The following is a 27329-nucleotide window of genomic DNA, read 5'->3' as shown; positions in this document are numbered from 1 at the left end:
AGGAACACCCAACATGCCTAACCCATAGGCACAGACAACACTGAGGTGAAGGCCTAGGGGATGGGGGAAGGTGCGGGGTGGACGGGGCAACGGGGAAGGGGGCATCTGTAATACTTTCAACAATAAAGATAAGTTTAAATACATACATCCCTAGAGGGGAAAAAAGAAGAGTGCTGCCATGAACATTCTGGCTCACAGATTTGGTTAACGCGCCCACAGTTCTGGTGAGTGTGCGCACAAGGAGGCGTGAGGCTGCTGGGCCAGCCACAGCGGAGACAACACCCGCCGGCTCATCAGCACGCAGGGGAGCGGGCTGCCCCACATCTCTGGCAGCGCATGTGATCCTCAGTGCTAATTCCAGCGGCTTCAGGAAAGTGAAGTGATGTCTCACTTTGCTCTTGATGGGCAGTTCCCCAGTGACAGAGAAAGTCGAACAGCGTTCCAATACTTACTAATTGTGTATCTCCTTCCATTAAACCCCTGTTCATGTCTTTAGCCCATTTAAAAAACTGGTTTGTCTTTGTCTTCTTGACTTGTAGGAATTCATCAGTCTGGACAGGGTTTTCTTTAAGTCGGTTATATGTGCTGGAAGTAACTTCTGCCCCTGCATGGCTTTTCCACTTGTTTCGTGGTGTCTTTTCATGAACAGAGGGCCTTAATTTTACTGTTGCCCCACTTATCCATCTCTGTCTTCATGGCTGGTGCATTTTGCGTCCTGAGAATGTCTGCCTGCGTCAAGGCCCTGAAGATATTCTCTATGTATCTTCTACAGCCTTTGTTGTTTTGCATTTTGTATGATGACATACAATTCACTCGGGATTTCTGTGTATGGTGTGAAGGGGGTCCAGAGGCATCAGCCCCTTATTGTTTATGTCACCAACCTACTGCCTCGCTGCCCTGCAGCGCCGGCCTCTAGAGGTCACTCTGGCACGCACACACACGGGGGTCTGTTGGATTATCCGAGTCGACACCACGTTGTACTGACTGATTAATTCCTAGTGATTTCTCTTGCTTTATGGTTAGTCTCGACATCCAATAGATTAAATCTCCCAGTAGTGCTTTATTTCCCAAGATTATCTTGGCTCTTCTTAATTTTTTGCATTCCCATATACATTTGGGAATCAGCTTGCCAATTTCTACAAAAAACCTTCTGCTAAGGATTTAATTAGGATCTTTCTTTTTTTAAATCCTCACCTGAGGATATTTTTTCCATTGATTTTGAGAGAGAGTGGAAGGGAGTGGGGGGGGGAGAGGGAGAGAGAGAGAGAAACATCGATGTGAGAAGGACACAATGGCCAGGCCGGGCGTGGTTCAGCAGTTGAGCGTCGACCTAGGATCCAGGTGATCGGGGTTCGATTCCCGGTCAGGGCACATGCCCGGGTTGCGGGCTCGATCAATGACTCTCTCATCATTGATGTTTCTATCTCTCTCTCTCCCTCTCCTTTCCTCTCTCTGAAATCAATAAAGATATATTAAAAAAAAAAAAAAAAAAAAGGACACAATGATGGGTTGCCTCCTGCACATGCCCAGACTGGGGATCAAACCCAAGGCCCTTTGGTTTGCAGGCTGATGCTCCAACTACTGAGCCACACCGGCCAGGGCAGGATCATTTTTAATCTATAAATTAACTTGAGGAGAACTGGCGCTGTACTTTAATGTCATGTATGAACCACAGAACTCTGTTTGCATGAAGACCAAGGATGGAGTTCGGCCGCCCAGAGAAACGGGAACAGCAGAGCCAGCATGGGCCTGGGAGCAGGCACACCGCGGAGGAGCCCTGACTCGGTATAATCCAGAGCTGCCATTTTCTTAGAAAAGCGGTTCCCACAGGACATACAAGTACGTGAAAATATTTAGCCAAAAAACTGCTTAAGATCAGCTGACTCTGCTTATCCTGATACCTGCCTCACAAAATAACCTCTGACCACAGTCTCCCTGTGTGTCTGGAGCAAGCTGCCCAAGGACACCTGAGAAGAATGAACTGTATGATCCCATGGAAAGCGGGTAAAGCCGGCCGGCCTGGTTAATGACCAGGCAGAGTGCCCTCGCCGCCTGCTGCTCCCGGACTTCATCAAACACCCCGTGCCGGCTCCCGACTCCACACTCTTCTCATCTCCCCTCTCTCTGTGGCCGCCCATTGGCACCTCCTCTCTCTTTGGCTTCTCGCCGGCAGTTTCTCAGTCCAGTTCTCTGGTTATCAGTGCTGCTGCTTATTAGAATCAGCTGGGAGCTTCAAACATGTGCCCATAACTAGGCTGCCCGGCCCACAGGCTATGACTCCAAGGATCGGTCGTGGGCCTGGGTGTGAGTGTTTTTCTAAAGCTCCCCCCGGGGTAGAGGACCAGCAACCCAGGTGACTTTAATAAAAATTGGCCGGCCACCTCCAAGTGTGCATCTCTAACACACGACTTGTCCTCACAGACCCGATGCTGGTGCGACATCAGTGTCAATGTCTCATGAACACTCCTGTCCTAATATGTCCCAGATTGAACCCTTTACCCGCCCTGCCCCTGAAATAAACCATTCCCCTCCCACGTTTCCCTGAGTAGTGGCCATCTCATCTCTGTTCAGGTGCAGAACTAAGAAAACCAGGAATTACCCCACATCCTTTCGTTCAGGCTCACAGAAGTTTCTTTCTGCCCTAAAAACGCTCTGAAGACCCATCTGCTTTGCTCCATCTTCACTGCATCACTTGCACTCCAGAGACATCAGTCCCCAAGTACAGTGACAGTCTACTAGTGAGCCTCTCTGTGCTCCAACCAGCTAAAGACGTACCACACACCTGTCAGAGTGGCCAGAACCAGAGCACTGACAGCACCAAGTGCTGGTGGGACTTGGAGCAGCAGGAACCTCACTGGGTGCTGGTGGGGGCGTGAAATGGTGCAGCCACTTTGGAAGTTTGGTGGTTTCTTACTAAACTAAACATACCATCTTACCACACGATCCAGCCATCCCGCTACTCGGTTATTTATCTACCCAAAGGAGACAAAAACATGTCCACACAAAAACCCTGTACACAGATGTTTAAAAAGCTTATTCATAATTGCCAAACGCTGAAGGCAACCAAGATGCCCCTCAGTAACTGAATGGAAAAATCAGCTGTTACATCCAGACAATGGGAATATTATTCAGCACTAAAAAGCAATGAGCCGTCAAGCCATGAGGGGACGTGGAGGAAACTTAAATGCATGTTACTAAGCAACAGAAGACAATCTGAGAAGGCTACACACTGGGATTCCAACTACATGACATTCTGGAAAAGACAAAACTATGGTCACAGCAAAAACATCAGTGGTCCCCAGGGGGTTACAGGGAAGGAGGGATGCACAGGCAGAACATGGTGGATTTCTAGGGCAGCGAACTGCTCTGTATGAGATCACAATGATGGATACATGTTATATACATCTGTCGAAACCCATAGGATGCACAGCACCAGGAGTGACCCTAATGCACACTGTGGACTCTGGGTGACAATGACATGTCAATGGTGGGTCATCAGTTATAACAAAATACCATCTGTGGGGGTGTTGACAGTGGGAGGGGGGTGTTGATAGTGGGGGAGGCTGTGGAGGGGGACAAGGGGTGAGACTCCTCTGCTGAGTTTTGCTGTGACCCTAAAACTGATCTGAAAGGTAGAGTCTGATAAAACCATATCTATGATCACAACTGCGCCTTACTTCAACTGTTCAGGCCACCCATATACCTGAAGTCTACAGGGAGGGTGAAGGGAAGTAGAGAGGAAGAGTATTCGTTTTGAATTTAGAGCCTTGTGCATGTGTTGCCTGGTAAAAGTTCATCTTTTTTAAATGCACAGGATAGTGTGACTTGTCCAGTTAAATTAGAGTAAGGCTAATATAACTTAGGCCAATCATGACTTTGTGGGGGAAAAATTAAGGTGGTTGTCTTAATTCTATCTGCAAGAAAGCACATCAACACCGGAAGAGTTACTCTTCCTTTCTTGTCTTGTTGGTTGTCTTGAAGCAAAAGAGCAATGAAGGGAAGGGCAACACTGCCAGCTGGTGCCAGGACAGAGAATACATCAGCCCAGGACCCCACGCAGGTGCGACAGAGGGGAAACGCACGGCTACCCGGGCACCACCACGGCCAGCACTGGGCATGCTGCCCGTATGGGCCATGAGGGAGCTGACACCCACACCATGTCTCACAAGCTGGGTCCTGCTCCCTGCTGCCCGGAAACAAACAGCAGACACTGGTCCCGCCCACCAGGTGCAAGCTCCAGGCTGTCTGGTTCTGGGGGGTAGTGAACCAGTCAGATGAGGTCTCTGCTCTGGGAAACCTGAATCCTAGTGAAATAAGCAAACGAGGCACGAAGGGAATTTTAGGTGACTGCGAGTTATGTACAGAAAAAAAATTAAGGCGAAGAAATGGGTTGTAGCTGGGGCCTGGCTGGCCTGTGTGGCCAGAGGAGGTGTTTCTGAACGCAGTACCTAAGCTGACAGTGTGACACCAGGCATGCAGACCCTGTGGGAAGTCTCCGGAGGAGGAAAGGGCTGTGCAGAAACAGGGCAGCAGGTGTGCTCAGTAGGGTGCCGGGAGCGCAGAAGGAGCAAGGCCAGAGGAGGGGCAGGGCAGACCCACGGGCCTGGGGACAGGCCCGAGAGCTTGGATTTTATTCTAAGTGTCACAGAAAGACACTGGAAGTTCAGGTCATGGGAATGACATGGTTCCTCTTTCTTTTTTTTATCCTGAGGATATGTTGATTTCAGAGAGAAGGAGGGGGGCAGAGAGAGAAATGTCAACGTGAGAGAGAACCATCCACAAGTGCCCTGACCAGGAATTGAACCTGCAACCCTTAGGTGTTCGGGACAATGCTCCAACCCATCGAGCCAGCCAGGGTGTGACATGGTTTTTCTAAAGCTTTACAGGACACCTCTGCCTGGATGTGATGAACAACCTGCAGGCGTAAGAGCAGCAGAGGGGAGGCTCCTGGCGCAGGAAGCTCTGGAGGACTCCAAGAGGGGAGGGGAGGGTGGAGACAGTGAAGATGAGGCAGGGACTGTAAGACTTGCTGTGGGGTGAGGCGGAAAGAAAATCAAAGAGGACTCCTAGGTTTTTGGACGAAGCGGCTCATAATAATAGCCAATACTTACCGGTTTTTGAGAGCCTATATGTCAGGCATGGTCCTGAATACTGTTACACACACACACACACATACTTGCAGAATCCTCACAAGACTGTAGTGGGGAGATTACTATTATAACCCTCCTTCCACAGATCAGGAAACTAAGGCACAAACAGTTGAGTACTGTGGCCCAGGCTGTGCAGGTGGGCAGGTGGCTGACTCCATGGCCCTGCTTCCCCACTGCTGGCTCCAAGGACATGGAGGCCAAGGACGACATTCTAACCAACCGAGCTACTCCTTGTCTTTTAATAACGGAACTGCCTTATGACCCAGCGACTCCAGTTCTAGGAATATATCCTAAGAATCCCAAAACACTAGTTTGAAAGAATATATGCACCCCTATGTTTATCGCATTATTTACAATAGCCAAGATCTGGAAACAGCCCAAGTGCCCATCAGTAGCTGAGGGGATAAAAAGGCTGTGGTGCATTTACACCATGAAATACTATGCAGCTGTGAAAAAGAAGGAAACCTTACCCTCTGCAACAGCATGGATGGACCTGGGTGTTACCATGCTGAGTGAATTAAGCCAGTCAGAGAAAGGCAAGTACCATATGATCTCACTCATATGTGGACTCTAATAAATAAAATAAACTAACAAAAAAAAAATAGACTCACAGATACAGAGAACAGACTGACAGTTGTCAGGGGAGGGAGGTTGGGGGGTCTGAGTGAAAAAAGTGAAGGGATTAAGCAAAAAACCCCCAATACCTCACAGAAACAGACAGCAGTGTGGTGATCACCAGAGGGAAGGGGGTGGGGAGGTAGGAGAGGGAAAAGGGGGCGACGGAAGGAGACTGGACTTGGGCTGGTGAACACACAGTAAGTACAATATGCAGATGATGTGTATACAGCTGTACACCTGAAACTTATGTAATTTTATTATCCAATGTCACCCAATAAATTCAATAAAGAACTAAAAATGTAAAGAAAAAGTGTTCCTCTCTAGAGAAGGGTCGCTAAAGCTTTCCAGGACGAATGTGGTGAGAGGGGGAGACTGACGAGCTTCCCCATTCCAGCGTTCCAGTCACTCGCAGGGGCCTGGAAACAGGGGGCTCGTGACTGGGCTGTCAAGAATTTGGTTTTCAGAGCAAAATTCCACGAAACTGTCCTCCTCTGTAGGAATCAGGCCAATGGGCTGCTTCTGGAAAACGGTGCAGCTACCTTTCTCCTTGGTTCGCAACAGCCTTGGGAGGAGTAAGGACCAATCCGTGCAGCCTGGCCTGTGCTGCCGGCACGTCCCAAGGAAGCAGGCGGGTCTGAGAGCTGACTACACGTGGCATTGACGTGCTAATTGTTTCTAAAGAAGGGGATGGTTTTGGAACTTACCACGGCTTCCGATGTGGACAGGTGTCCCCGCAGCTCCGTCCTGGGAAGCGTCTCCGCTGGACTCAGCAGATGCAGCTTCAGTTTGCCAAAGAGGATCTTCCACAGAAGAATTACATGCAACAGAGGGCCCAGGCGTGAGAAGCCAGGCATCGCTGTAACAGGGTTAAGCAACCGGGCAAAGACACACGGACTACAAGGCAAAACGCTTAAATTCTGGCTTAGTACTTTTCTTGGACTTAAAGGCTTTGAAGTAATGACTCAGTGTGAGAGAACACGAACTTACATACTTTTCAGATAACCAACATGAGATAATATATAAACTGAGAACACATCTCCCCTTAACTCCTGAATTAGTAGTATATTTTAGTCCTGGCTGGTTTGGCTCAGTGGTTAGAGCGTCCACCTGTGGACTGAAGGGTCCTGGGTTTGATTCTGGCCAAGGGCAGGTACCTCAGATAAAGGTTTGATCACAGCCCCAGTCGGGGTACATGCAAGGGGCAACCCATCGATGTGTCTCTCTCACATCAATGTCTCTCTCTTCCCCTTACATTCTCTCTGAAAAGCAACGGGAAAAAACATTCTCAAGTGAGGATTGAAAACGAAGTATATTTCAAGAAAGAACCAGGATGGGGCTTCACCTCTCGAAGCTGATTGCTGCTCGTTACAAGGAATTGTTCACCTGCCACGAAATGGGCTTCTTGCTCCAGCTCCTTGAGGCGAGACTGTAAATGTGATAAATTCATTTTCATAAACAGTTTACGATGACTTTATGTGCTCACCAAACATAAAATATGGCCTGGTCGGGCGTGGCTCAGCGGTTGGGCGTCGACCTAGGATCCAGGCAATCGGGGTTCGACTCCTGGTCAGGGCACAGGCCCGGGTTGTGGGTTCGATCCCCAGTCTGAGGTGTGCAGGAGGCAGCTGACCAATGACTCTCATCATTGATGTTTCTATCTCTCTCTCTCCCTCTCCTTTCCTCTCTCTGAAATCAATAGAGATATATTTAAAAAAAGAATAAAAAATATTTTGGACATTAAAAATAGAGCCCTAGCTGGGTTGTTCAGTGGTTAGAGCATCGGCCTGCAGACTGAAGGGTCCCACGTTTGACTCCAGCCAAGGGCATGTACCTTGGTTGCAGGCTCCATCCCCAACCCTGGTCGGGGCGTGTGCAGGAGGCAACCAATCAAAGTCTGTCTGTCTCTCTATCCCTTCCACTCTCTCTGAAAACTAATGGAAAAAATATCCTCAGGTGAAGATTAAAAACCCCCACATATTTTGACTCCTGGTGGAATACTCAGGCTCATAGTATCACTTTCCCTCAAACCTTAGGAAACAAACTGAAAGAAGCAAAAACAGTAAAAAATTCACCAAAATGAGAGAGGGAAAGAATGAATTAATTCTCTGGTACTATTATAACTAGAAAGGGGATCTAGCATCACACTAAAGACATCAAAAACATCCTAAGCACCCCAAGGAAGAGAGTGAGGGCCAACTATATGGTACCCACACCAGGGTCAGAGCGGGGAGAAGCGGGGCAGCATGGGTCTGGAAGAAAGGGAAGTGGCTCTGGAAAGGCCATGGGGAGCGACCTGTCACGAAAAAGAGCGGTCCCAATACGAAGGTCTCAATGATAACGCACCCCAAGAAGTGCTGAGGTCCTCTCCAAGTCTTCCTTGTTCACCTGAACACTGTGGCTTTCCATCACTGTGCACCAAAAACCAAAGCAGTGACATGGAAGCATGGATCAGACTGATGATCTCAGAGGGAAGGTGGGGGTGGAGGGGGGGGAGATTAACCAAATAATTTATATGCATATATGCACAACCCATGGACACAGGCAGTAGTGGCGAAGGCATGGGAGGGTAGTGTGTGTGGGATAGAAGGGTCAATGGGGAAAAAAAGGGAGACATCTGTAAAATGTGGAATAATAAAAAAAACACCAAAGCAGATAAAATCTGCATCAATGGCTCGCTTCTGTGAAAGACGGCAGGGCAGGGAGTGAGCCGCATCCCTGAAGAGGGTAATAGTGACAGCACCTGCTGCAAGCACACCTGGCAAGGTGTCCCTTAGGGCCGGCAGTAGTGGCAGTGGGTGTGGGGACATGCAATGGCCAACTACACTCTGGATGGAAAGCTGCCCCTGCTAGTTGAGGGAGCTGAGCCAGGATCTGCTGTCCTGCACCCAGCAGGACCTGGGCAGAGTGGGAGCTGAGAGGCCAGCAGAGGAGAGCCCTGCAGCAGTTCCTCTGGGGGGGTTTCATGAAGGGTTAAAGGACAGCACACCAGGACCCCAAACTGCTAACAAGTACAACATTCAGACAGGCCTGCCCCCACACTGCTGCTCTAAGGAGCCAGGGAGTCAGGAGGGCGGAGGTCCCTGGGCCAGGGCACCCAGATCCAGACAGAACAGAACAGATCCCATGTGACCAAAATGCCAGAACCTTCTGGCCCCTCTACAGCAAGAGGCGATGTGGTCCAGCCCCCTTGTTAGGAAAAGGGAAAATAAAGGGCTACCTCTTGGGTACCCAGGTGATACTCCACCTGTCCCTAAGTAAGTTAAGAGAAACAGGGGTTACCAAGCAACATAGAGAATCCTCTAGAAAGGTGACTGCATGTCGTCTCTGTGGTAGCTTACCTGCCAAAATTGGTATCAGAGGAAGCTCCAAAGTACAAAACAGCTGCCACAAACCATGAACCTGCTTCATAGGGAGAAATCTGTTACTTTTAAGCGATATTTCCACCCACACTTTGCTAACATCCTCCTGACTTCGCGGAGCCGGAATTCAGGCACTGCCTCGAGGACGGGCTGGCTGCCCACCTAACAGCCACTCCTCTCCTGCCCTGCCCAATGTTCTTCAATCTTTCTCGCTTTTACGTGTGATTTATGTATCTGTGGACTTTTAGTGGTTTACTTTAATTTCAGAATAGGCTAACTGAATTCCCAAAAATCTGACTTGAATTTTCACTGATTTTGCACTGACTTCTTGGATTAGTGGGAGAAGGGAAACCTTCATATTGGGCCACGCCCACCTGCAGCAGGATCCCGCTCTTTCTGAGCCTCCATCTCTTCTATCCTCTCCTGGCCTTGTACGTTCTCCCACGCCCTCCTGTTCTCGACCTGCCCCTCAGACCCCTTCTCTGCCCTGCGGACACCCTCCAGGTAGCATCGCTGGGCTCCTCTGCTCCTGGGCACCAGGGGGGAGAGAAGTGGGGCTCCTCTCCTGACCAGCAGCCCCTGCAGGGACACCGCTCTCCCAGGCCCTGGCACCAGGCCCTTCAAGCCCAGTGGGGAGAAGCTCCGAGTCAGCGCCTATCCCTGGAGGCCTCTCCATCCGGGCCCCTCAGCCCTGCCCTCGCCTTGCACACAATCCCTTCATTCAGCTCAGCTCTTCTTGACCAACCGCCCCCAGCTTCCCCATGAGACTGAGAGGAGCTGTGTCTACTTCACCACTGGCTGAAGTCACCCTCAGCTTTCATGTTTGCTGCAGTATCAGCAAAGTCCAGCAAATGTTACAGGTATCGTCAACCTATGGAAAACTTATTAAAACTTCAGGTCTTATCACCTGGACTACTGTTTTATGAGCGGTGGAGGTTAACTCGGCCTCAGAACCCAATGTTTCATTTCCTGCACATTCGAGACACCGCACGCCTCGCTCCCTGTGAGTATGGATGCAAGTGACAGACGGCTAGACGAGCCGAGAGTGCGAGTGCCCGCTCACCAGGAGCTATAAAATGCTTGCCTTCAGCTGAGAGCAAAGGTACATCGTAAGCTGGTAGAGTATCTTCAGGTTTGCACACACGTTCTGATTCTTTAAGAGATCAAAAGAATTAAAAATTAGTCAAGCTTGGCCCCAACGATCGTCACACTCTAGGGAGGACTGTGTACTAGCTCGGTCACACGTGTCTTCCCCTGGCAGATACCACACATCTGTGGCGTCGCAGTCACGTCAGGTAGAGGGATTCCGTGCTAAGGAATGTACTTCTTAGTGGGCACATGCAAGCCACCTGTTGCCTGACACTTTCTCCTCAACCCAGTGTCTCCCTCACTCTATAAGCAATGGGCCACAGAGAAGCCAAGTGCCCAATGTGCAAAAATTATTACATGGTGGCAGAGACAGAAGGACATGGACCTGGCCTCTGGGCTCCCACAGCCTCCACCCACGAGTGGGCAGAGGAACCAGGCCATGGCCAGGCCACCACCCTCTACTCACCATCCATTCCCACCCTGGACCACACACAGGGGCCTGGGAGGGGACAACCAGGGTCTGTGTTCAACTGACAGGCTGGTGGGATGAGCCACAGCCGCCTGCCCCTCAGTCTAACTCTCACTCCCTGCCACCGCCCAGACCCTAGGCAGTCAGGCTCGGTTCTCTGCTCAAGGCCCCATGGTAGAGACCAGTCCCGCACAGGAGGCAGGGCTGGCTGCACACACACCAGCATGTTTTCTCGCTCCCCATGAATGACCCGGGAGGAACAACTATGAGCGCACCCATGGTGGCCACTCTGCTGTCTGCATGAGCTTTCCACACAACCGCCGACCAGGCGCTCCCACTCCGAACAGTTCTCCAGCCTGAAGCTTCCAGGGCAAGGTCAGGCTCCTTGGTGGCCCAGCCCCGCACCTCCTCCTCTTCCTCACACCATGGTCTTGCTGCTCCCCCACAGAAGTCACTACCTCCTGATTCTGGACTGCTTCCATGCTGCCCCCTCCCCAGAGTCCCCTTCCCCTTCCTGAACTCCCCACAGCCCCTCAGAGCAGCACACAGTGGCCCCTTCATCCCCACCCGCCTGCAGTGCAGGCCTCCACAGTGGCCACGTGGCTGGACAGTAAGAGACACAGGAAGCTCCTGCGAGGCTGGTGTGGATGAGGCCTTGGGGGTAGCTCCCAGTGGGAACCGAGGGCACGGGCCTGAAGGTGGCTGAGAGGACCAGCCCCACAGCACTGGTCAGGGAGAAGGCAGGCCCTCTGAGGGGGTGCTTTGTTCCCTGCAGCGACTCCCACCCCTAACTAGAAAGAAGCTAGACTTTAGAGTCAGAGATCCAAACTTTGAGCCATGGCCTCAGCTTGACCCTGGGCAAGGCGTGTGTGTTCACCTTTCTCTAACTCCGGTTTCTCGCCTGTGCACTGGGACTGATGAGACCAAGGTGGACAACTCCTCTCAGTGCTAAGATCTCAGCTCGTGCTTGGGGAATCTGGGGAGTACTGCTAACCTCATGCCCCTCCTTCCTCCCCTCCAAGGGGCAAACATGTGACACAGTGACAAAAGGGACACATGACTGATAGGTCCTGGTTCATTGCTGACCTGGGCCTGTGGCTCCTGCTCCCTGGGTCCTCAGAGTGACCTGGCTCCTGGCTCCCCAAGGCCTGGTTCTGCTCTTCCTCAGAGTCTGTGCACCACCCCATATCCCTCTGACAAATCTTTCAAATTAAGGGACAGCGACCTTCTCTATTTCAACCCCAAGCCCCTCTGAGACGCAGACAGTCTGTGAAATGAAGGGCAGGAAGCGAACACCCCCAGCTTGGGGTGACAGGCATGGCAGGCTCACATCGCCACCTGCTCTGCTTCCCAGGTGGCCCTCTGCCCTCAGCGTGTTCTTCTAGTCGTGTTTTGTCCTGCAGCTGTTAACTTCCATCAAGGAGGCCTAAAACGAGTGGCCCCATTGTGGCCCCTGCTGCTCCCACTGGGACGCCTGCTGTGGGGCCATGTCTGTCTCCCTCTCGCTGGGCCCCAGGCAGGGTTCCGGAGCTGCGAGAACCCTTGCTTGTCCAGATGGTGGTTCCTCACAATCGGGTGCATCTCCAGAAGGCGGCTGTGGACTAACAGTGGCTGTCCCAGGCCCTCTGCTGTGGCTGTCCCAGGTCCTCTGCTGTAGCTGCCGCATCACTGGCACACAGAATTTATAAACAAGCAGCTCTGCTCACGGAGCAGGTGACTCTGATGCCCGAGAGGTCCGTTTGAAAGAGCGGGAGTGAATGGGATTCCCCAGGCAGCCTCACGAAGGAGCAGAAATCACCTGCCCTCACTCACGTCTACCAGAAACGTCAGGGCAAAAGCATTTTTGCAGAGTAAGTAGAAATGAATACTGGCAACATTCTTTTTACTGTCATACGGTCTCTGAAATAGAGTATCTAGAGAAAAATTAGGGTGGTACTAAGGTTGGTAAAGTCTTATCTTAAAACAACTCACCACAGTGGCTCTTGAGGAATTTCCGTATGTGCTGCTCACTTTAACCGTGATGGAGTTTCCAAAGTATTTCGCCACTAAATCCTCAAAAGAGGGGGCAGCGTCGCTAGGATCTATGAGCCACGCAGCAATTCTGGGGTCCAGCCCCACAAAACCAGCAGCTGCAGAGAAAGAGCTCGTGTAACCACTGTAAGATGACGGGGAATTGCACTTCCTCTGCTCTTACAAGGATCTCAAAGTTCAAATCAATGATCACAGCATTACCATCCCCTCCGGCTACAGAGCTGAGCACCAAGAGATGCTCTGTCAATACTAAGCAAGGAATTTTGAACCTCTGATAAGTGGCCTCCACAAACCCAGGCCCCCAAGGCCAATCTCCGTGGGAACTGATCCCAAATACCCCAAAGGAGTTGAAATTCCAAAGTTGGATTCTGGATCTCTCAAAATGTTAAAACAGACCAAAGTCAGAGTCCTCAGCCACACTTCCTGCCTCCCTCTTTCCCTTTCTCTCCCAATCCCAAGCCTCTCACTGCCCCAGGCACCTCTCCTGCTCCCCCTTTCCCTGCTTCTCAATGGCGTTTGTCAACATGATCACTCTTTCCAAGTCCTCCCCTCTTCAGCCTTCACTGGGCTGCCTTCCCAGGCCACCCCTGACCCCGCATTGCATCAGGGTGTTCAGGAACCTAGGCATCATGGGCAGAAGGCAGAGTGGTAAGGAGTGGCCTAAGCTCACAGCATCGAGCTCTGGGGAGGGCGGACAGGGTGTGCAAAGGCAAGGCACTAGACACGTTGGGCCCTGCCACGAGGACAACCTGTGAGACAGCTAGATGTGTGACAAGAGCAGCGAGACCAGCCTGCAAGCCTGGAGGTCATGTCCCCCCAAGTGTTAGCTTTCTCACCTGAAAACAGGGCAAAAAGAGTGCTGTGTGTATGTGTGAGACATGAAGGTGCTTTTTTAAGAATAATGATACTTGCTCAATAGGTACATTTTAGTACCGGAGTATTTAATTTAATTTTTAAAAAATCTTTACCCGAGGATTTTTCCATTGCTTTCTGAGAAAGAGTGGAGGGGGGAAGCGGGGGGGGGGGGGGGGCACGGGACGGGACGGGACATCAGCATGACAGACGTGTTGCCTCCTGCTCACACCCTGACTGGGCCAGAGCCTGTAACTGAGGTACGTGCCCTTGGCCGAAATCAAACCCAGGACCCTTCAGTCTGTGGGCTGATGCTCTAACCACTGAGCCAAACCGGCCAGGGCAGTAGCAGAGTATTTTAGATACAAAGGGGTAGTTATACAAGGCTGGGGAGCTGATATATTAAGAAATAAATCTGAACCCTACGTGACTGCCTTTCAAGTTCCTTCAACATTTTGAATTGTGCTCTACAAAAACAAGGAGTTTGCCTTTAAACAAACCATAGTTTTAGATCACATCGCACTAAATATCACATCTCCTGGCATTGACACATTATGCTGGTCTGAGAGATTTATATTTACCAAAGCAGCCAGTATCCTGACTTTTTGTTGGCTGCCTGGGGAGTCTCTTACATGTTGGCAGATCTGAACTCTGGACAATAGAAAGTCGAAAGTCGGCAGCTGTGTTGCCTGCCTGCCTCCCAAGCCAGCTACGCATGACTTTACCTCACATTGTCTGGTGACGCTGAGTGACCCCATAGAGCTTTTTCATTCTATTTGTCTTTTCAAAGCTCTGATGCTCCAAGAAAAAGGGTTCTTATCAACATATATTTCTGAAACTCCTTGGGGAAAGTTTGGCAGTGCTGTTACAGTCTGGGGCTGGTCCCTATAGACTCTTGTAACTAATGAATTGAAGCCTGCCAGGACGAACTCCACACTAGGGAGGAAATGCCAGGAGTTGAAAAAGAAATGCCAAGAACACAGATTTTAAACGAGCTAAGAAAAATTAAGAAAATAATAAAATCTATGAAAAATAAGTGAGTCAGAATTAGAAATACTTAGAAATTAGGTGACCTAGAAAAAGAAATATTGAACAAAGAAATGAAAGAATTCAGGTAAGGGAAATAAAACCAAGAAAAATTTTAGAAATACAAATATTTCAGAACCAGAAACTAGCAATACGTATACAAAAGCAGATAAATGTAATAGATAATGCCTTAAGTAAAAAAAAATGGAAAAGAGGAATTTTTTAAGTAAAAAAGAAGCGAGGAGATTGACAATAGATTCTACACAAAGTGCTAAATATCAAAGACAGGCAAGAAGAGTAAACATATGAAATATGAGTTCAAACATCACAAAAAAGATAAACCACCAACATGATGCAGCTCCCAAGAGAGGACACACCACCACTTAGGGTTAGGTTAGGGTCAGGGTCAGGGTCAGGGCCAAGGTGAGGGCCACGAAGCAGCCTCGCCCTCCCGAAATCCAGCATGAATCTGATCCAGCCTATGGATCTAGCTGCCAATTTACAAGAAAGGGAGGAGAGAGGAGAGCATGCCATTTGGCAAGGAGGGGATGTAATCGCAAAGCCCAGACTGTGGGAAACCCCACGGGACACGCAAGCTTGTTCCATCAACGACAGCAAAGTAACTGCAAGGACACGTAACAGAGGGAAAGAGCATGCAAGTTAGAGGAGGTTTAAGAAACGCATCGCACCTATCCCAGGTACGGCTCTCAATTCAAACAAACTGCAGAAAACAAAGACAGGCAAAAACACGCAAGGACGGCTGGGATGTGCAAATACTGACTGGATATCTAACAATATCAAAAGACTGGTAATTTGGGGGGTGATAACGATGACAGTATCATCTTAGAAATGAAATCCTCGTATTTTAGTCATATAATTGAAATACTCACAGATTCATTCATAGGATGCCTGGGATTTGCTATAAATGACCTGGTGTGGGGCTTTGGAAATGTGGGCTGTTAGAGGAGAGAAGGCTGGAAACAGGGTTAACTGTTGAAAGTGGGAGACGGTGTTCTGCTCTTTCCCAGCACCACCTCTGACATCGGCTGTGTGGGTTCCATGCCACACTTCCTCAGTTCTCTGTGGGCACCAGCCAGGTCCAACAATTCACTTCAGTTCTGACACCACTGGAGTTGGTGCAGACCCTGCAGATTCAGGGCCCAGCCCCACAAGATGGTTCCCGCTCCAGGCACCAGTCCCAAGCCCTGGGCCTCTCATACTTCCACCCCATCAGCGATAACTTACCATGCTTCCAACTGCCATCACTACCAAAAAACTGCAGCACTGTCCTCACAAAATCCTTAGCATTGAAACAAATAACAGGACAGTTACACTTCAATATTTGAAACAGCATGTTCCTAGAAGACAAAAAGAAATTCACTGATTTAGACACTAATCATGACCTTTTGACCATATTAGTCAAAATGTTAGGGAAAATATTAGTGCCACTCCACCAACAGCTACCACTACACAGAACCAGGTTGCAGACGTCCTATGAGGTAGGTATTACTAATTATCTGTGTTTTACGGATGATAAAGCTGAGACACAGAGGCTCCGTGATGAACCCAAGGTCACACAGCAGTTCAGGCAAAGCCCCACTACCTACAGACAAAGACCCAACTTCCCGAGCAGAGCACACACAGGCTGGAGTCCTTACAGCCACCCAGCACACCCTCCACACACCCTCCCCTGGGCTCACACTGAGCTCTCTTTCCTCCATCACCGGACTCTGCTGCACCCTCTCACGCTCCAGAGCCACTGAACACACCATTTCTGCCTAAAATCCTCCTGCCACAATTTCCACAAACTGCTCAAGGGCTGTTCTCAGGAGGGTATGGACAGATTCCCCAGGCAGGAAGCGGCCCCGTCCTGTGTTCCTTCTCCACTCCTGCCCACACATCTGCTACAGCGGGGACGACGCCTGCTGTGCTGCAGTTCACCTTGAAGCTTCACTCTCCCCACTGCATCATGAGCTCCTGAATGGGCGGCTGCTAACAGTTCTTGTTTATTGAACACTCTCCACACGCAGATGGCACACTACACACTTCACAAGGACAAGGACTGCTTCACTGAAACCTTGTCACAGTCCCTCAGGCACCCACGAGACCCACTTTGCAGATAACGAAACTGAGGTCCAGAGTGGGTAAACAACCGGCAAGTGACAAAGCTGAGGTCTGAGACCCAGTCTTGCTGTGCCCAGGCCCACGCTATAAGCCTTTCTTCCCAGTGACTGCGTGTTAATACTTAGGGAAGGTCTTTGGACAGGCTGAGGAAGAAAGAAACCAGGAGTTTAAAAGCTCTGCACACTGAGCCAACGTATAGTTACATTTTGCTTGGCTGCCTCACAGACAGACATTCTTAGGTTTTTTGCATTTCCTGTGCATTTCACCTTGGTTTCTCTTGAAGAGGGGCCAGGACGAAAGGGAGGGCAAAGTGCCAACAGCACAGCTCAGGTCTGGCTCCATGGGACCTGGGAGGGGTGCCCGGGAGGAAGGAGGAGAGAGGGGAAAAGGAGAGAGAAGAGGGGAGAGGGGGAGAGCTTACGCCCTCGTAAGCAGAGCTGGGCACTGAGCTTCCTTTCACTCTGATGCTCCCACACACTGGAAACTTGGAAGCCCTCAGAAGGTCATCCACTAACTACACCAGCTCCACTGACAAGAGATGCAGGCTCAAGGATTTCTATCTCGAGACAACTAAAAGAATATCTTATAAGACAAAGTGGCTAAAGCACAGTGTGTTTCATAAGTCAGTTATATAAGTCGGTCATGTCACCTCTGCAAAACAAAAAGGCAGCTAGACTATGAAGAGGCCAGACCTGCGTGCAGAAATGGAGCCTTGAGTAGACATCTCAAGACTGATCCATGGCTACCTCTCAGTCTCAGTTTCCTTATCTGTAGAATGGAAACAATAAGGCCTAACACACAGTTAGTGTTAAGATGAAGAGAGGGCATGTATGTGCCAAGACCATGCACAGATGTTTAATAACTGTTATTAAATATGTTTTGTGCAAACATTATTTATTTAAATTCATTTTGAATCTCAAAGATGCTATCGGAGAGCTGGGATCATTACTTCCAGCTGTGTGGTACTTAAGGCAATGTCTTAACATAACTGTCCTGGAACTTATAAAAATTAAGCCTCAATGCTCATTCACTAACAGTATTGATTAAATATTTATCAAGCAATGTTCTGTGGCATTGTTCTTGGCTGTGGAGACACAAAAATAAACAAAACATAAGAATCCCTGCCTTCAGAGAGCTTTCAGGATAGACAAACAGTAAATGAAAACAAACAGACAAGACACACAGAATGATACTGGTGGCATCTCGGAGAGCTACAAAGTAGGGAAAGGAGAGAGGGAACGTGTGGGCTGCTGGGTGGCCAGGGAGGACCCTGGGACAGGTAACACTTGAGTAAAGACTTGAAGGATAGAGTGAACCAAAAGCCTAGTTGATGAGAGAAAATTCTCTACAAAAGAATTTAACCAGTAAATGTGCTCGTAAGTGTCAGAGCCCCATATCCAAACAGGAACAAACGCAATGTGGAGAAATGATAGTTAGGAACTTACCCTCCTCAAGCCAGAATTAGAGAGAGATTCCGATGACCCTCATCAACAAACCATGAAGGGACAGTCTGGTGGGAAGGTCACGATGGAGGGGTCGCATTGACACCACCTGACCCACAACTCTGTCAGCTTCACAGATATTGAGACAAGGCAACCGCATCCCAAACGGTGGCCAGGAAGAGCACAGGACACCCAGTTAAACTTGAAACTCAGAAAAACAGGAAATAACTTACATCCGAAAAAGCACAAACATTATCGGAGATGTATTCCTTCAGTGTAGGAATGTCCCAAGCAATATCTGAGACATAATAATAGTAAAAGGAACTGCTTATCTGAAATTCAAATTTAGCATTCCGCACTTTTATTTACTAAATCTCACCACCCATCTTCATCACACATGCAATGGGAAGCACACACCACCACGAAGGCAACTGTTCTTGTGAAAAAGCTGGACCTAAACCATCAGCCTCTGGAACTAAGCTCCAGTTCACAGAGAATTGGAGAGAAAGGAGGACAAGTAAAAAACCCCACGGTGTGGGACCTTGTGCACCACGGGGTGAGGGGTCAGAGGGTGCACTCGCTGGAAGAGACCGAAGAAGTATGACCTCTGAATGTCACGTGTGAACCTTGTTGGTCCTGAGCCCAATAAATCAAGTGTAGAAAGACATTTCTGAAACAATCAGATGACTTTAAGTTTGGACTGGGTATTAAAGTCTGAGAATGGCATTGTGGCTAGGTGACAAAAAGCCCACGTGTTTAGAGCTCCATCCTGAGACGTGTGATGTAAAATGACATGTCTGGAATTTTCCTTAATCCCAGCCCCCTGTCCCTCTCCTTCTGTTTGGATAACTGGTCTGGGTGAACAGGATATGGGCACATTACACTACTCTTCCTGCTTTTGCGTTTTCATAATTTGCTTTTTGTGTTTAAAAAAGCATAAAGGAAAGAGGTGGCTGATCGTGCAGCTATCTGGGAGGACACTGCAGGAGAGGGGCAGCGGATCGAGGCCATGGGCGGCGGCTCCTGCACTCGGGAACAGCAAGGGAGCCGGGGTGCAGGGATAGCAGATGAGGTCCAAGACAGTGGAGGGGCTGGCAGGCAGACCTGCAGGGCTCTTGTGGGAGCTCTGGCTTTCCTTCAGACGAAGCAGAAGCTGTCAGAGGGTTCAGAGCGGGGCAGAGACCTGACCTGATTTACGTTTGAACAGGACCTCTCCGGGTGCTGTGCTAAAAACAGCCTGAAGGGGCAGGTGGAGGCGGGAGACCGGCCCGGAAGCTCTTGCAGGGACTCAGTCAGGAGGTAAAGGCCTGCACCAAATGGCAGCAGAGGGGTGAGAGGGGTCAAAGTCTACCTATATTCTGAATGCAGAGCCAATGGGATTCCCTTGTGTAGTACAAGAGAGACATTGAAGATAATGCCAAGACTCCTGCCTGAGCTCCCGGAGGGCTAATGCTGCTGTTAACTAGGATGGCAGAGGCTGCAGCAGGCAGGCTTCAGGGAAGATAGGAGCTCAGTTCTGCACAGGTCGAGGCTGAAGTGACTATTACATGTGCAAAGTGGAGAATGTCCAGTAGAATGTGTAAATCCAGGATTCAGAACAGGCCATCCAAATACGTGACTGCATTCTCACAGAGGTCTTCCATAGGAGGGACCTGACTGATGGCTCTTTCAAAAGAAAATTATATAAAGGGAAGGTTATGGGTTTCTTGGGAGCAGAGTGTGATATCTGTCACTGTCCCACTCTCACTAAAATTGCTATAGTGTAAGTGCCTGACATTTTCTTTAGATTGTCAAGGTGTCCATTTCCAAAGATACCTATCTTGAATAGACATGTGGCCAGCTACGTGACACAGCTACTAGCAAATCAGCCACATAAGGAGCTAGGCCACCCCCACCCATGAAGGTCCCTCATGCAGAAAGCCCTGGGTAACCTAGGTAACTGACCACTTGAGTGACCCGCCTTTCCCTTCCCACACCCTAATCCCCAGTCTTAGGCCTTAAATCAGCCAGTAAAGAGCGCACCCTCGAAATCCTAGGCACCCCAACCTCAGCCCGTAGTAAAGGCAGAGCCCTGGGCCCATGCTTTCCCTCTCTCCCCATCACACACACAGCCTCGCTGGGTGGCCCTGGGGCATGCCATGTATCTTCCAGGACGTATGAATAATAAATTTTGTTCCTCAAAGTTCCCAGGTAGTATCTGCTGAAGTGTGTCCTGTGATCACAGTAAGAACCACAGGGGCCTGTCCAGCCACAGCGTTGGTCCTTGTGGAGAAATGTCTGTGGAGGCTCCCTCCATGGAATGCAGGCTGGGGAGAGCGCCTCAGACATTCCTGGCAGAGAGTGTCACTATCAATAGGCTGGTACTCCCACAGCAATGACCTAAAACTCATCCAGAGCCCAGTGAGATTGTGTTAGAGGAAGGGCCGGGACCAGACCCCACCTTCTTACCCTGAGCCTCCTCAAACTCCTCTTCAGGGCAGCAGCTTCATGGAGCTCCTTCAAGGCAGCTAACTGACCCTGAACTCAGAGGGCTGGCACACGGGAAGTAGATATCCCCACCCAAGGTAGAACCCCCAGTCAGGCTGATACCACCAGCAAAGAAACAGGGATGAGGGCACAGGCTCCAAGCCCCAAAAGGATTTCTCAGGATCGAGGGGGGAACAGAAGCACCCCTGTCTGGGCTAAAATTTTAGGATCCCAAGAAGGTAGGCCCAAGGGAGACCTGTCTTATCTATTTTCACAGAATGGAGCTTTGAAACGAGCAGTATCTTGGTGGTATTGAGGACAATTTACTGTCTGAAGGCGGTGACCTCATTTCCTAATGCTGTCACTGAGTGACCCAGTGTGAGGAGGAGAATCATCTGGGATATTGGCAGTGACAGTGGGTTTTCAGGCCTGGGGATGACGCTTTTCTCACCAACTTCTCATTGAGATGTTGATTCAAATCCTGAAGCAGGTTCCCATGGACGTTCTCTTGGGGAGAGAGGATCAGTGTTTAGAGGTTCTGTCATTTAGATCCATTTTACTTTCATGGACCCATATGGAATGTCTAAAAGTTTAAATAATTAAAATTGAAGCTTGGGAAACTTTAATTGGGATAAATCAGGCATGTAAGTAGATTTTAAGGTAATGAGTGAAAAGTTCTTACCTGGCAAACTGATTGTGTGCCTCTTGCTCTTGGCTCCAGACAGCAGAGTGCTCTGTTTTTATGTAGATGCACCGACCATGGGGCACAAAGCCTTCCTCCAGAACCTGGACAGAGGCTGAAGCATCCAGAGAACTGCTGCCTTCTCCTGAGTGTCTCTGTACTAACATCACAACTCCTTTAACGGAGGAAACTGGAGCCTGTGAATACAATGAAAGTTTCAATATTAAACACAGACAATGTTTATTCAAGAAAGATGTCATGTTTTATCATTAAAAAGACAGAAAGGGCCTAAAATTAAATTTTTAAATGAACAGCTCTTTAATAACAATCAAGGCCAAACACCAAACGGATGATCTTACTCTCCAAATCTGGTCTCCTTCCTATTCAACATCATAGTAGAAGTCTTAGCCAATGCAATACAACAGGAAAAAAGAAATAAAAGACATATAAATCAGAAGGGAAGAATTACACTGTCTCTATTTTCAGATGATACAAATGTCTGCATAGAAAACCTAAAGGAATTTACAGAAAAACTTAGCAAGGTTGCAGGATATAAGATCAAAACACTAAAACCAACTGCATTCCTATACACTGCAATAAATATGTAAAAGTGAACTTGCATAAAAAATAGTTTTTAATAACTATTCCATAAAAATGAAATACTTAGAAATCAACAAAATAGCACAGGGTGTTATGCTGAAAGCTACAAAGTACTGGTGAAAGAAATCAGAGGAAACCTAAGCAACTAAGAGACATACCACGCTCAAGGATTACAAAACTCAAAATAATAAGAATGTCATTTGTGTCCCACCTGGGGCACCAAAAAAAGAATGTCAATTCTCCCAAGTTAATCTGTAGAACCAAGATGATCAATAAACCCCAAGTATGAGAAACATGAAGAATATTACATCAAGTCACATAATAACCAAATTGCTTAGAACCAGTAATGAAGAGAAAACCTTAAAAGAAGCCAGAAGAGCAAACACACTACTTAGAAACAAAAATAAGGAGGACAGAAGATTTCCTGTGGAAACAGCAAGTTAGAAGACAGCAGAGTAACATCTTTAAGTTACTGAGAAAAAAACTATCAACTTATAATTCTTTAGCCAGCAAAAATATCGTTAAAAAAAATCAAAGGTAAAGCAAGATTTGTATACTACACTGAAAACTACAGAACACTGTTAAAAGAAATCGAAATTTCAACTAGATGAAAGCACGCCCCCATTCATGGATCAGAAAACTCAATTCTGTTAAGATGGCAAAACTCCCAAAATTAATCTATAGATTCAACACAATTTGTATCAAAATAACCACCTGGATGTTTGCAGAAATTGACAAACTGATCCTAAAGATTATAATATGGAAATGAAAAGGAGCCAGAATAACCTATACAATCTAGAAAAAGACAAAGTTAGAAGACTCGTACTTTCTGAATTCAAAATTTACTACAAAGCTAAAGTAATCAAGACAGTGTGGTCCTGGTATAAGGATAAAGGATATACAATTAGATCGATAGAAAAAACTGAATGTCCATAAACCCTTACAATTAGAGTCAGCTGCTTTTCAATAAAAGTGTCAAGATTCAATGGGGAAGGAAGAGTCTTTTCAACCAACAGTGTTGGGAAAACTAGATATTCACATGCAAAAGGATGGATTTGTGCCTATCTCACACCATACACAAAAATTAACTCAACATGGATCCCAGATTTAAATGTAAGAGCTAAAGCTGTAAACTCTTTGGAGAAAACAGGAGTAAATCTTCATGACCTGGGATAGCAAAGCATTCTTATATATAGCAACAAAAGCACAAGCAATAAAATAAAAAAATTGATAAACTGGAGTTCATCAAATTAAAAATCTTCTGTGCATCAAAAGATACCATTAAGAAATTGTGGGGGGAAGCCACCAATTTGGAGAATTAAAAATCATGTACCTGACAACAGACTCATATCTGAATATACAAAGAAGGCTTATAGATCCAAATTTAGAGTTTCCTTAAAAAATTAAAAATGAAACTGCCTTTTGACCCAGTGATCCCACTTTTGGGAATATATACTAAAAATCCAGAAACACTAATCAGAAAGAATATATGCTCCTTTATGTTCATAGCAGTGTAATTTACAACAGTCAAGATCTGGAAACAGCCCAAGTGTCCATCAGCAGATGAGTGGGGGAAAAAGCCGTGGGACATTTACACCAGGGAATACCATGCAGCTGAAGAAAAAGATTCTCTTACCCTTTGGGGACAACATGGATGGACCTGGAGAGTATTATGCTAAGTGAAATAAGCTAGTCAGAGAAAGATAAATACACCATATGATCTCAGTTAATAGTTATAGCTCTTGGTGGAATCTAATGGACAAAAGAAACTGATGAACAAAATGGAACCAGAAGCATGGATACATGGAACAGACTGGCGGGTGCAAAAGGGGAGGAGGGTTGGGATGACTGCATAAAGGTGAAGGGATTAGCTAAAGAACACATACGCATACCCCATGGACATGTACAACAGTGTGGTAAAGGCCAATGGAGTGAAAGCCCGGGGTGGTGGAGGCAGGCAAAGGGATGAAAATCGGGGGACATCTGCAATAGTGTCAACATTAAAAATTTTTAATTTAAGCCCGGCTGGGCATGGGTCAGAGGTTGAGCATCGACCTAGGATCTAGGAGATGGAGGTTCAATTCCCGGTCAGGGCACATGCCCTGGCTGCGGGCTCAATCCCCAATGACTCTCTGATCATTGATGTTTCTGTCTGTCTCTCTCCCTCTTCTTTCCTCTCTCTGAAATCAATAAAGATATATTTAAAAAAAATTTTTTTTAATTAAAAAAAATGAGCAAAATATTTGGACATTTTACCAAAGAAAATATACAAATGGCCATTCAGCACATGAGAAAATGCTCAATGTCATCGCTTATCAGGGAAATGCAATTACAACCACAATGAAACAACGTCACACCCGTCACAATGGCTTAAAAAGACAGACAACAAGAACCGGCAAGGAGATGGTGAGTTTAGAACCCTTGTGTATTGCCGGTGGAACGTACACTCTGGAAAACATTTTGGCACTTTCTTAAAAAACAGATAATAAACCACAATGCATGATCAATATCTTACACTGGGGGAGAAGGGAAGGCTTAAAATCTTATTTCTAGCTCTCCCATCAAAATCGGACACTAAGAAACTGGGTTTCCTTTATGGTGCCATAAAAACAAATCAAACAAAGACCACAGTTTACTAACCTGGTCAGCTCTTAGCTGGGTGGAACCATCCTTATACATCAGAGTTACCACCAGGGCTCCTGCCTGCTTGAGGGTTTCAATCAGCTGGCTCTTCTCCAAATCATTCAAATACCTGACATCCCACAAATGGTTCCTGAACTCTCTCAAGTCCCCAGAATTTGGGGAGGCTTCCACCTCATCAGCTTCTCTCAGCGCTGAATGTTTACTTATTTTCTCAGGTGAATTATTACATGTCATTCCTTTTCTTTTAAGATTCAGGCTTTCTTTATTTTCATTATTTATGTATTGTTTTAGGAAATGTTTTCTTTCATGTTCCTTTCTCTGTAGAACTTGGTTACACTGCGGCATTAGACAACTGGAAGGAGCCAGTGAGCTGACGTTCTGTCTTTGGTCAGCAGACAGCTGACCTGTGAGTCTGATACTGGAGGACTGAGAAGAGAGTTTGATGGACACTCTTGATGTCTGGCTTGTGAAAGAATTAAGATCCTATGGGAAAATGGAAAATATTTCATTAGCATTTGGATTCATAAGACAGCTCTATACACCAAACTAATTTCTGAGAAAACTCATCTAAGGTAAAATGGGAACACAGCTTCACATCATCTAGATCCAGCTTTCTAGTGAACTTATATACTGTCTCCCAGAGCAGTCACTTTTCAACCCAGGCAGGAGTCTACATGTGAATCATGGGCAGGACCAGGAGGAGTTCAAAAAGTCTGCAACCACACCCGTGCTGGAATCGCACACATACCGAGAGATGCCATGGACGGGAGAAGGTTGGGGATGTGCAGAAGACTGAAGGTTAATAATTTACAGCTTCCAAGTAAAGGCCATTTACAGAGAAAATAAAATCGCCACAACTATTTGATATGTTTATCTACTAAAATTTTTTAAAAATATATCTTTATTGATTTCAGAGAGAGGAAAGGAGAGGGAGAGAGAAAGATAGAAACATCAATGATGAGATAGTCATTGATTGAGCCCGCAACCCAGGCATGTGCCCTGACCGGGGATCGAACCCCGATTGCCTGGATCCTAGGTCGATGCTCAACCACTGAGCCACGCCCGGCCGAGCTAAAATTTTTTTTTTAAATGTGGCTCAGCAGCAATCCTTTCTGTCTCCATCTAGCAGTATGCAATATTCATTCACAGAATCACAGACTAATGGGGGGAGGGGAGTCGTGTCTATCCATTTCATTATAGGGCCCGTTTACAATAAAACGTCATTTTTAATGTTTATTTTTCAGTTTTGTTTTGTTGGTTTTTTTGTTTTGTTTTTTGGGGTTTTTTTGTTGTTTTTTTTAAATATATCTTTATTGATTTCAGAGAGAGGAAAGGAGGGGGGAGAGAGAGAGAGACAGAAACATCAGTGATGAGTCACTGATCGAGCCCGCAAGCCGGGCATGTGCCCTGACTGGGAATCAAACCCCGATCGCCTGGATCCTGGGTCGACACTCAACCGCTGAGCCACATCCAGCCGGGCTATTTTTCAGTTTTTATGATATACTTATACTGTTTTGAACAACTGTATATTAACAGTACTTTTAAATAATTTTGAAAGAAAATGTTTTAACACTCGGTCATAGGGTCACAGAAATTTTTAATTTATATTCATTTTTACTGCAGAGAAATATTTATAATAAGTTTTCAAGAGAAGATTTTCAAACATAAAATTATATGACATTAAAAATCTGTGGCGGTGTATACAAGAAAAGGAATTCACAGGGAAAGGAAAGTACAAAAACTAAGATTGTTGAAGTATGTCTTGCTGAAGTACTTTTTGAGGGATGATTATGGATATCAAGTTACCAGAGTACAGTATGCATTTATATTTTAGTGGCTATATTCTAAATGATGATGTAACAGGTTTTAAAATGTCAATATTATTAATACACCAGAAATCATGTCTAAAACTTTTAAAATTTGTGATGTTTTAAATGTCAACTTAAAAATGTCAGAAGGTACATGTATTTTCAAAATTATTTTGAGAGAAAGGAAACAAAAAGGCTTGAAGACCTCTGGCTCAGGTATCCAGGAAGCACCATTTGAACACCGTGGAGAGAGCATTTCCATCCACTTACTAAAGGTTGGTAGTTCTTTTTCTGTCAAAGGTGCCTCTCTCTCCACTTCAGGGGCAAATTATCATCCTAGCAACCCAGGGACAAGTCCTGTTTTACTACAGGAAGTTTACATTAAGTTGGACTGGGATTTTAACACAGGTAATTTGATTCACAGTCCATTCCCTTAACCACCATGCTGCCTCCACCACTGTTTCATATACAAGACCTTTGGTGATATGACCTCTTCTCTCTCTCCCCTCAAGCCCAAACCATGTAACTCACCCGTGGTGAATTTTATACCCTTTCTGAATTTCTTTTATTTCCACTCCCAAAAGTTCCAAGCTCTCTCCCCTGAAACTGATGAGTTTTCTCGAAGTCCTTCCCCACCTCTATAGAGGCTGACCATCTCCTAATGATCCTTTAGATCTCAACTCAGGTAACATTTTCACAGTTAAAAGAAAGAAAGAGGTCCCAGACTCCCCTCCCTACCACCCAAAAGAGGTAAACTGCATCAGCACAAAGCCTGAGTTAGCTGTCTCTCCCACTGTTCCCAGGGCACTAGGAACTGACTCCCCCACGGCACTTAACACACCATTTACTGTAGAGACCCTCTGTACTCCTGTCTTCCTCTTCCTCTCATACGAATTAACCCAAAAGCTCCTGATAAACAGTAACCACCCCTTCTAAACCACTGTATCCACAGTGCCCAGCATCTAGCGGA

At 47.2% G+C, this 27329-nt stretch overlaps 1 protein-coding gene across 1 annotated transcript in view; it reads right to left on the bottom strand.

Moving 5' to 3' along the window:
* POLN (DNA polymerase nu) overlaps positions 1 to 27329 on the bottom strand; it is a 75864-nt gene that overhangs the window by 36354 nt on the left and 12181 nt on the right. The window contains exons 3-11 of the mRNA XM_016195823.2: positions 24549 to 25034; positions 21309 to 21505; positions 15840 to 15952; positions 12657 to 12814; positions 10212 to 10280; positions 9107 to 9167; positions 8112 to 8176; positions 7111 to 7194; positions 6473 to 6568 (exon numbers count right to left, since the gene is read on the bottom strand). Coding sequence (XP_016051309.2) covers positions 6473 to 6568; positions 7111 to 7194; positions 8112 to 8176; positions 9107 to 9167; positions 10212 to 10280; positions 12657 to 12814; positions 15840 to 15952; positions 21309 to 21505; positions 24549 to 25034 — 1329 coding nt within the window. The remainder of the gene's footprint in view (positions 1 to 6472; positions 6569 to 7110; positions 7195 to 8111; positions 8177 to 9106; positions 9168 to 10211; positions 10281 to 12656; positions 12815 to 15839; positions 15953 to 21308; positions 21506 to 24548; positions 25035 to 27329) is intronic.

The sequence above is a fragment of the Miniopterus natalensis genome, chromosome 1, assembly GCF_054644295.1.
Source record: "Miniopterus natalensis isolate mMinNat1 chromosome 1, mMinNat1.hap1, whole genome shotgun sequence".
Taxonomy (NCBI): domain Eukaryota; kingdom Metazoa; phylum Chordata; class Mammalia; order Chiroptera; family Miniopteridae; genus Miniopterus; species Miniopterus natalensis.
Note: the sequence above shows the minus strand (reverse complement) of the source record. Positions and strands in the feature narration are given on the sequence as shown.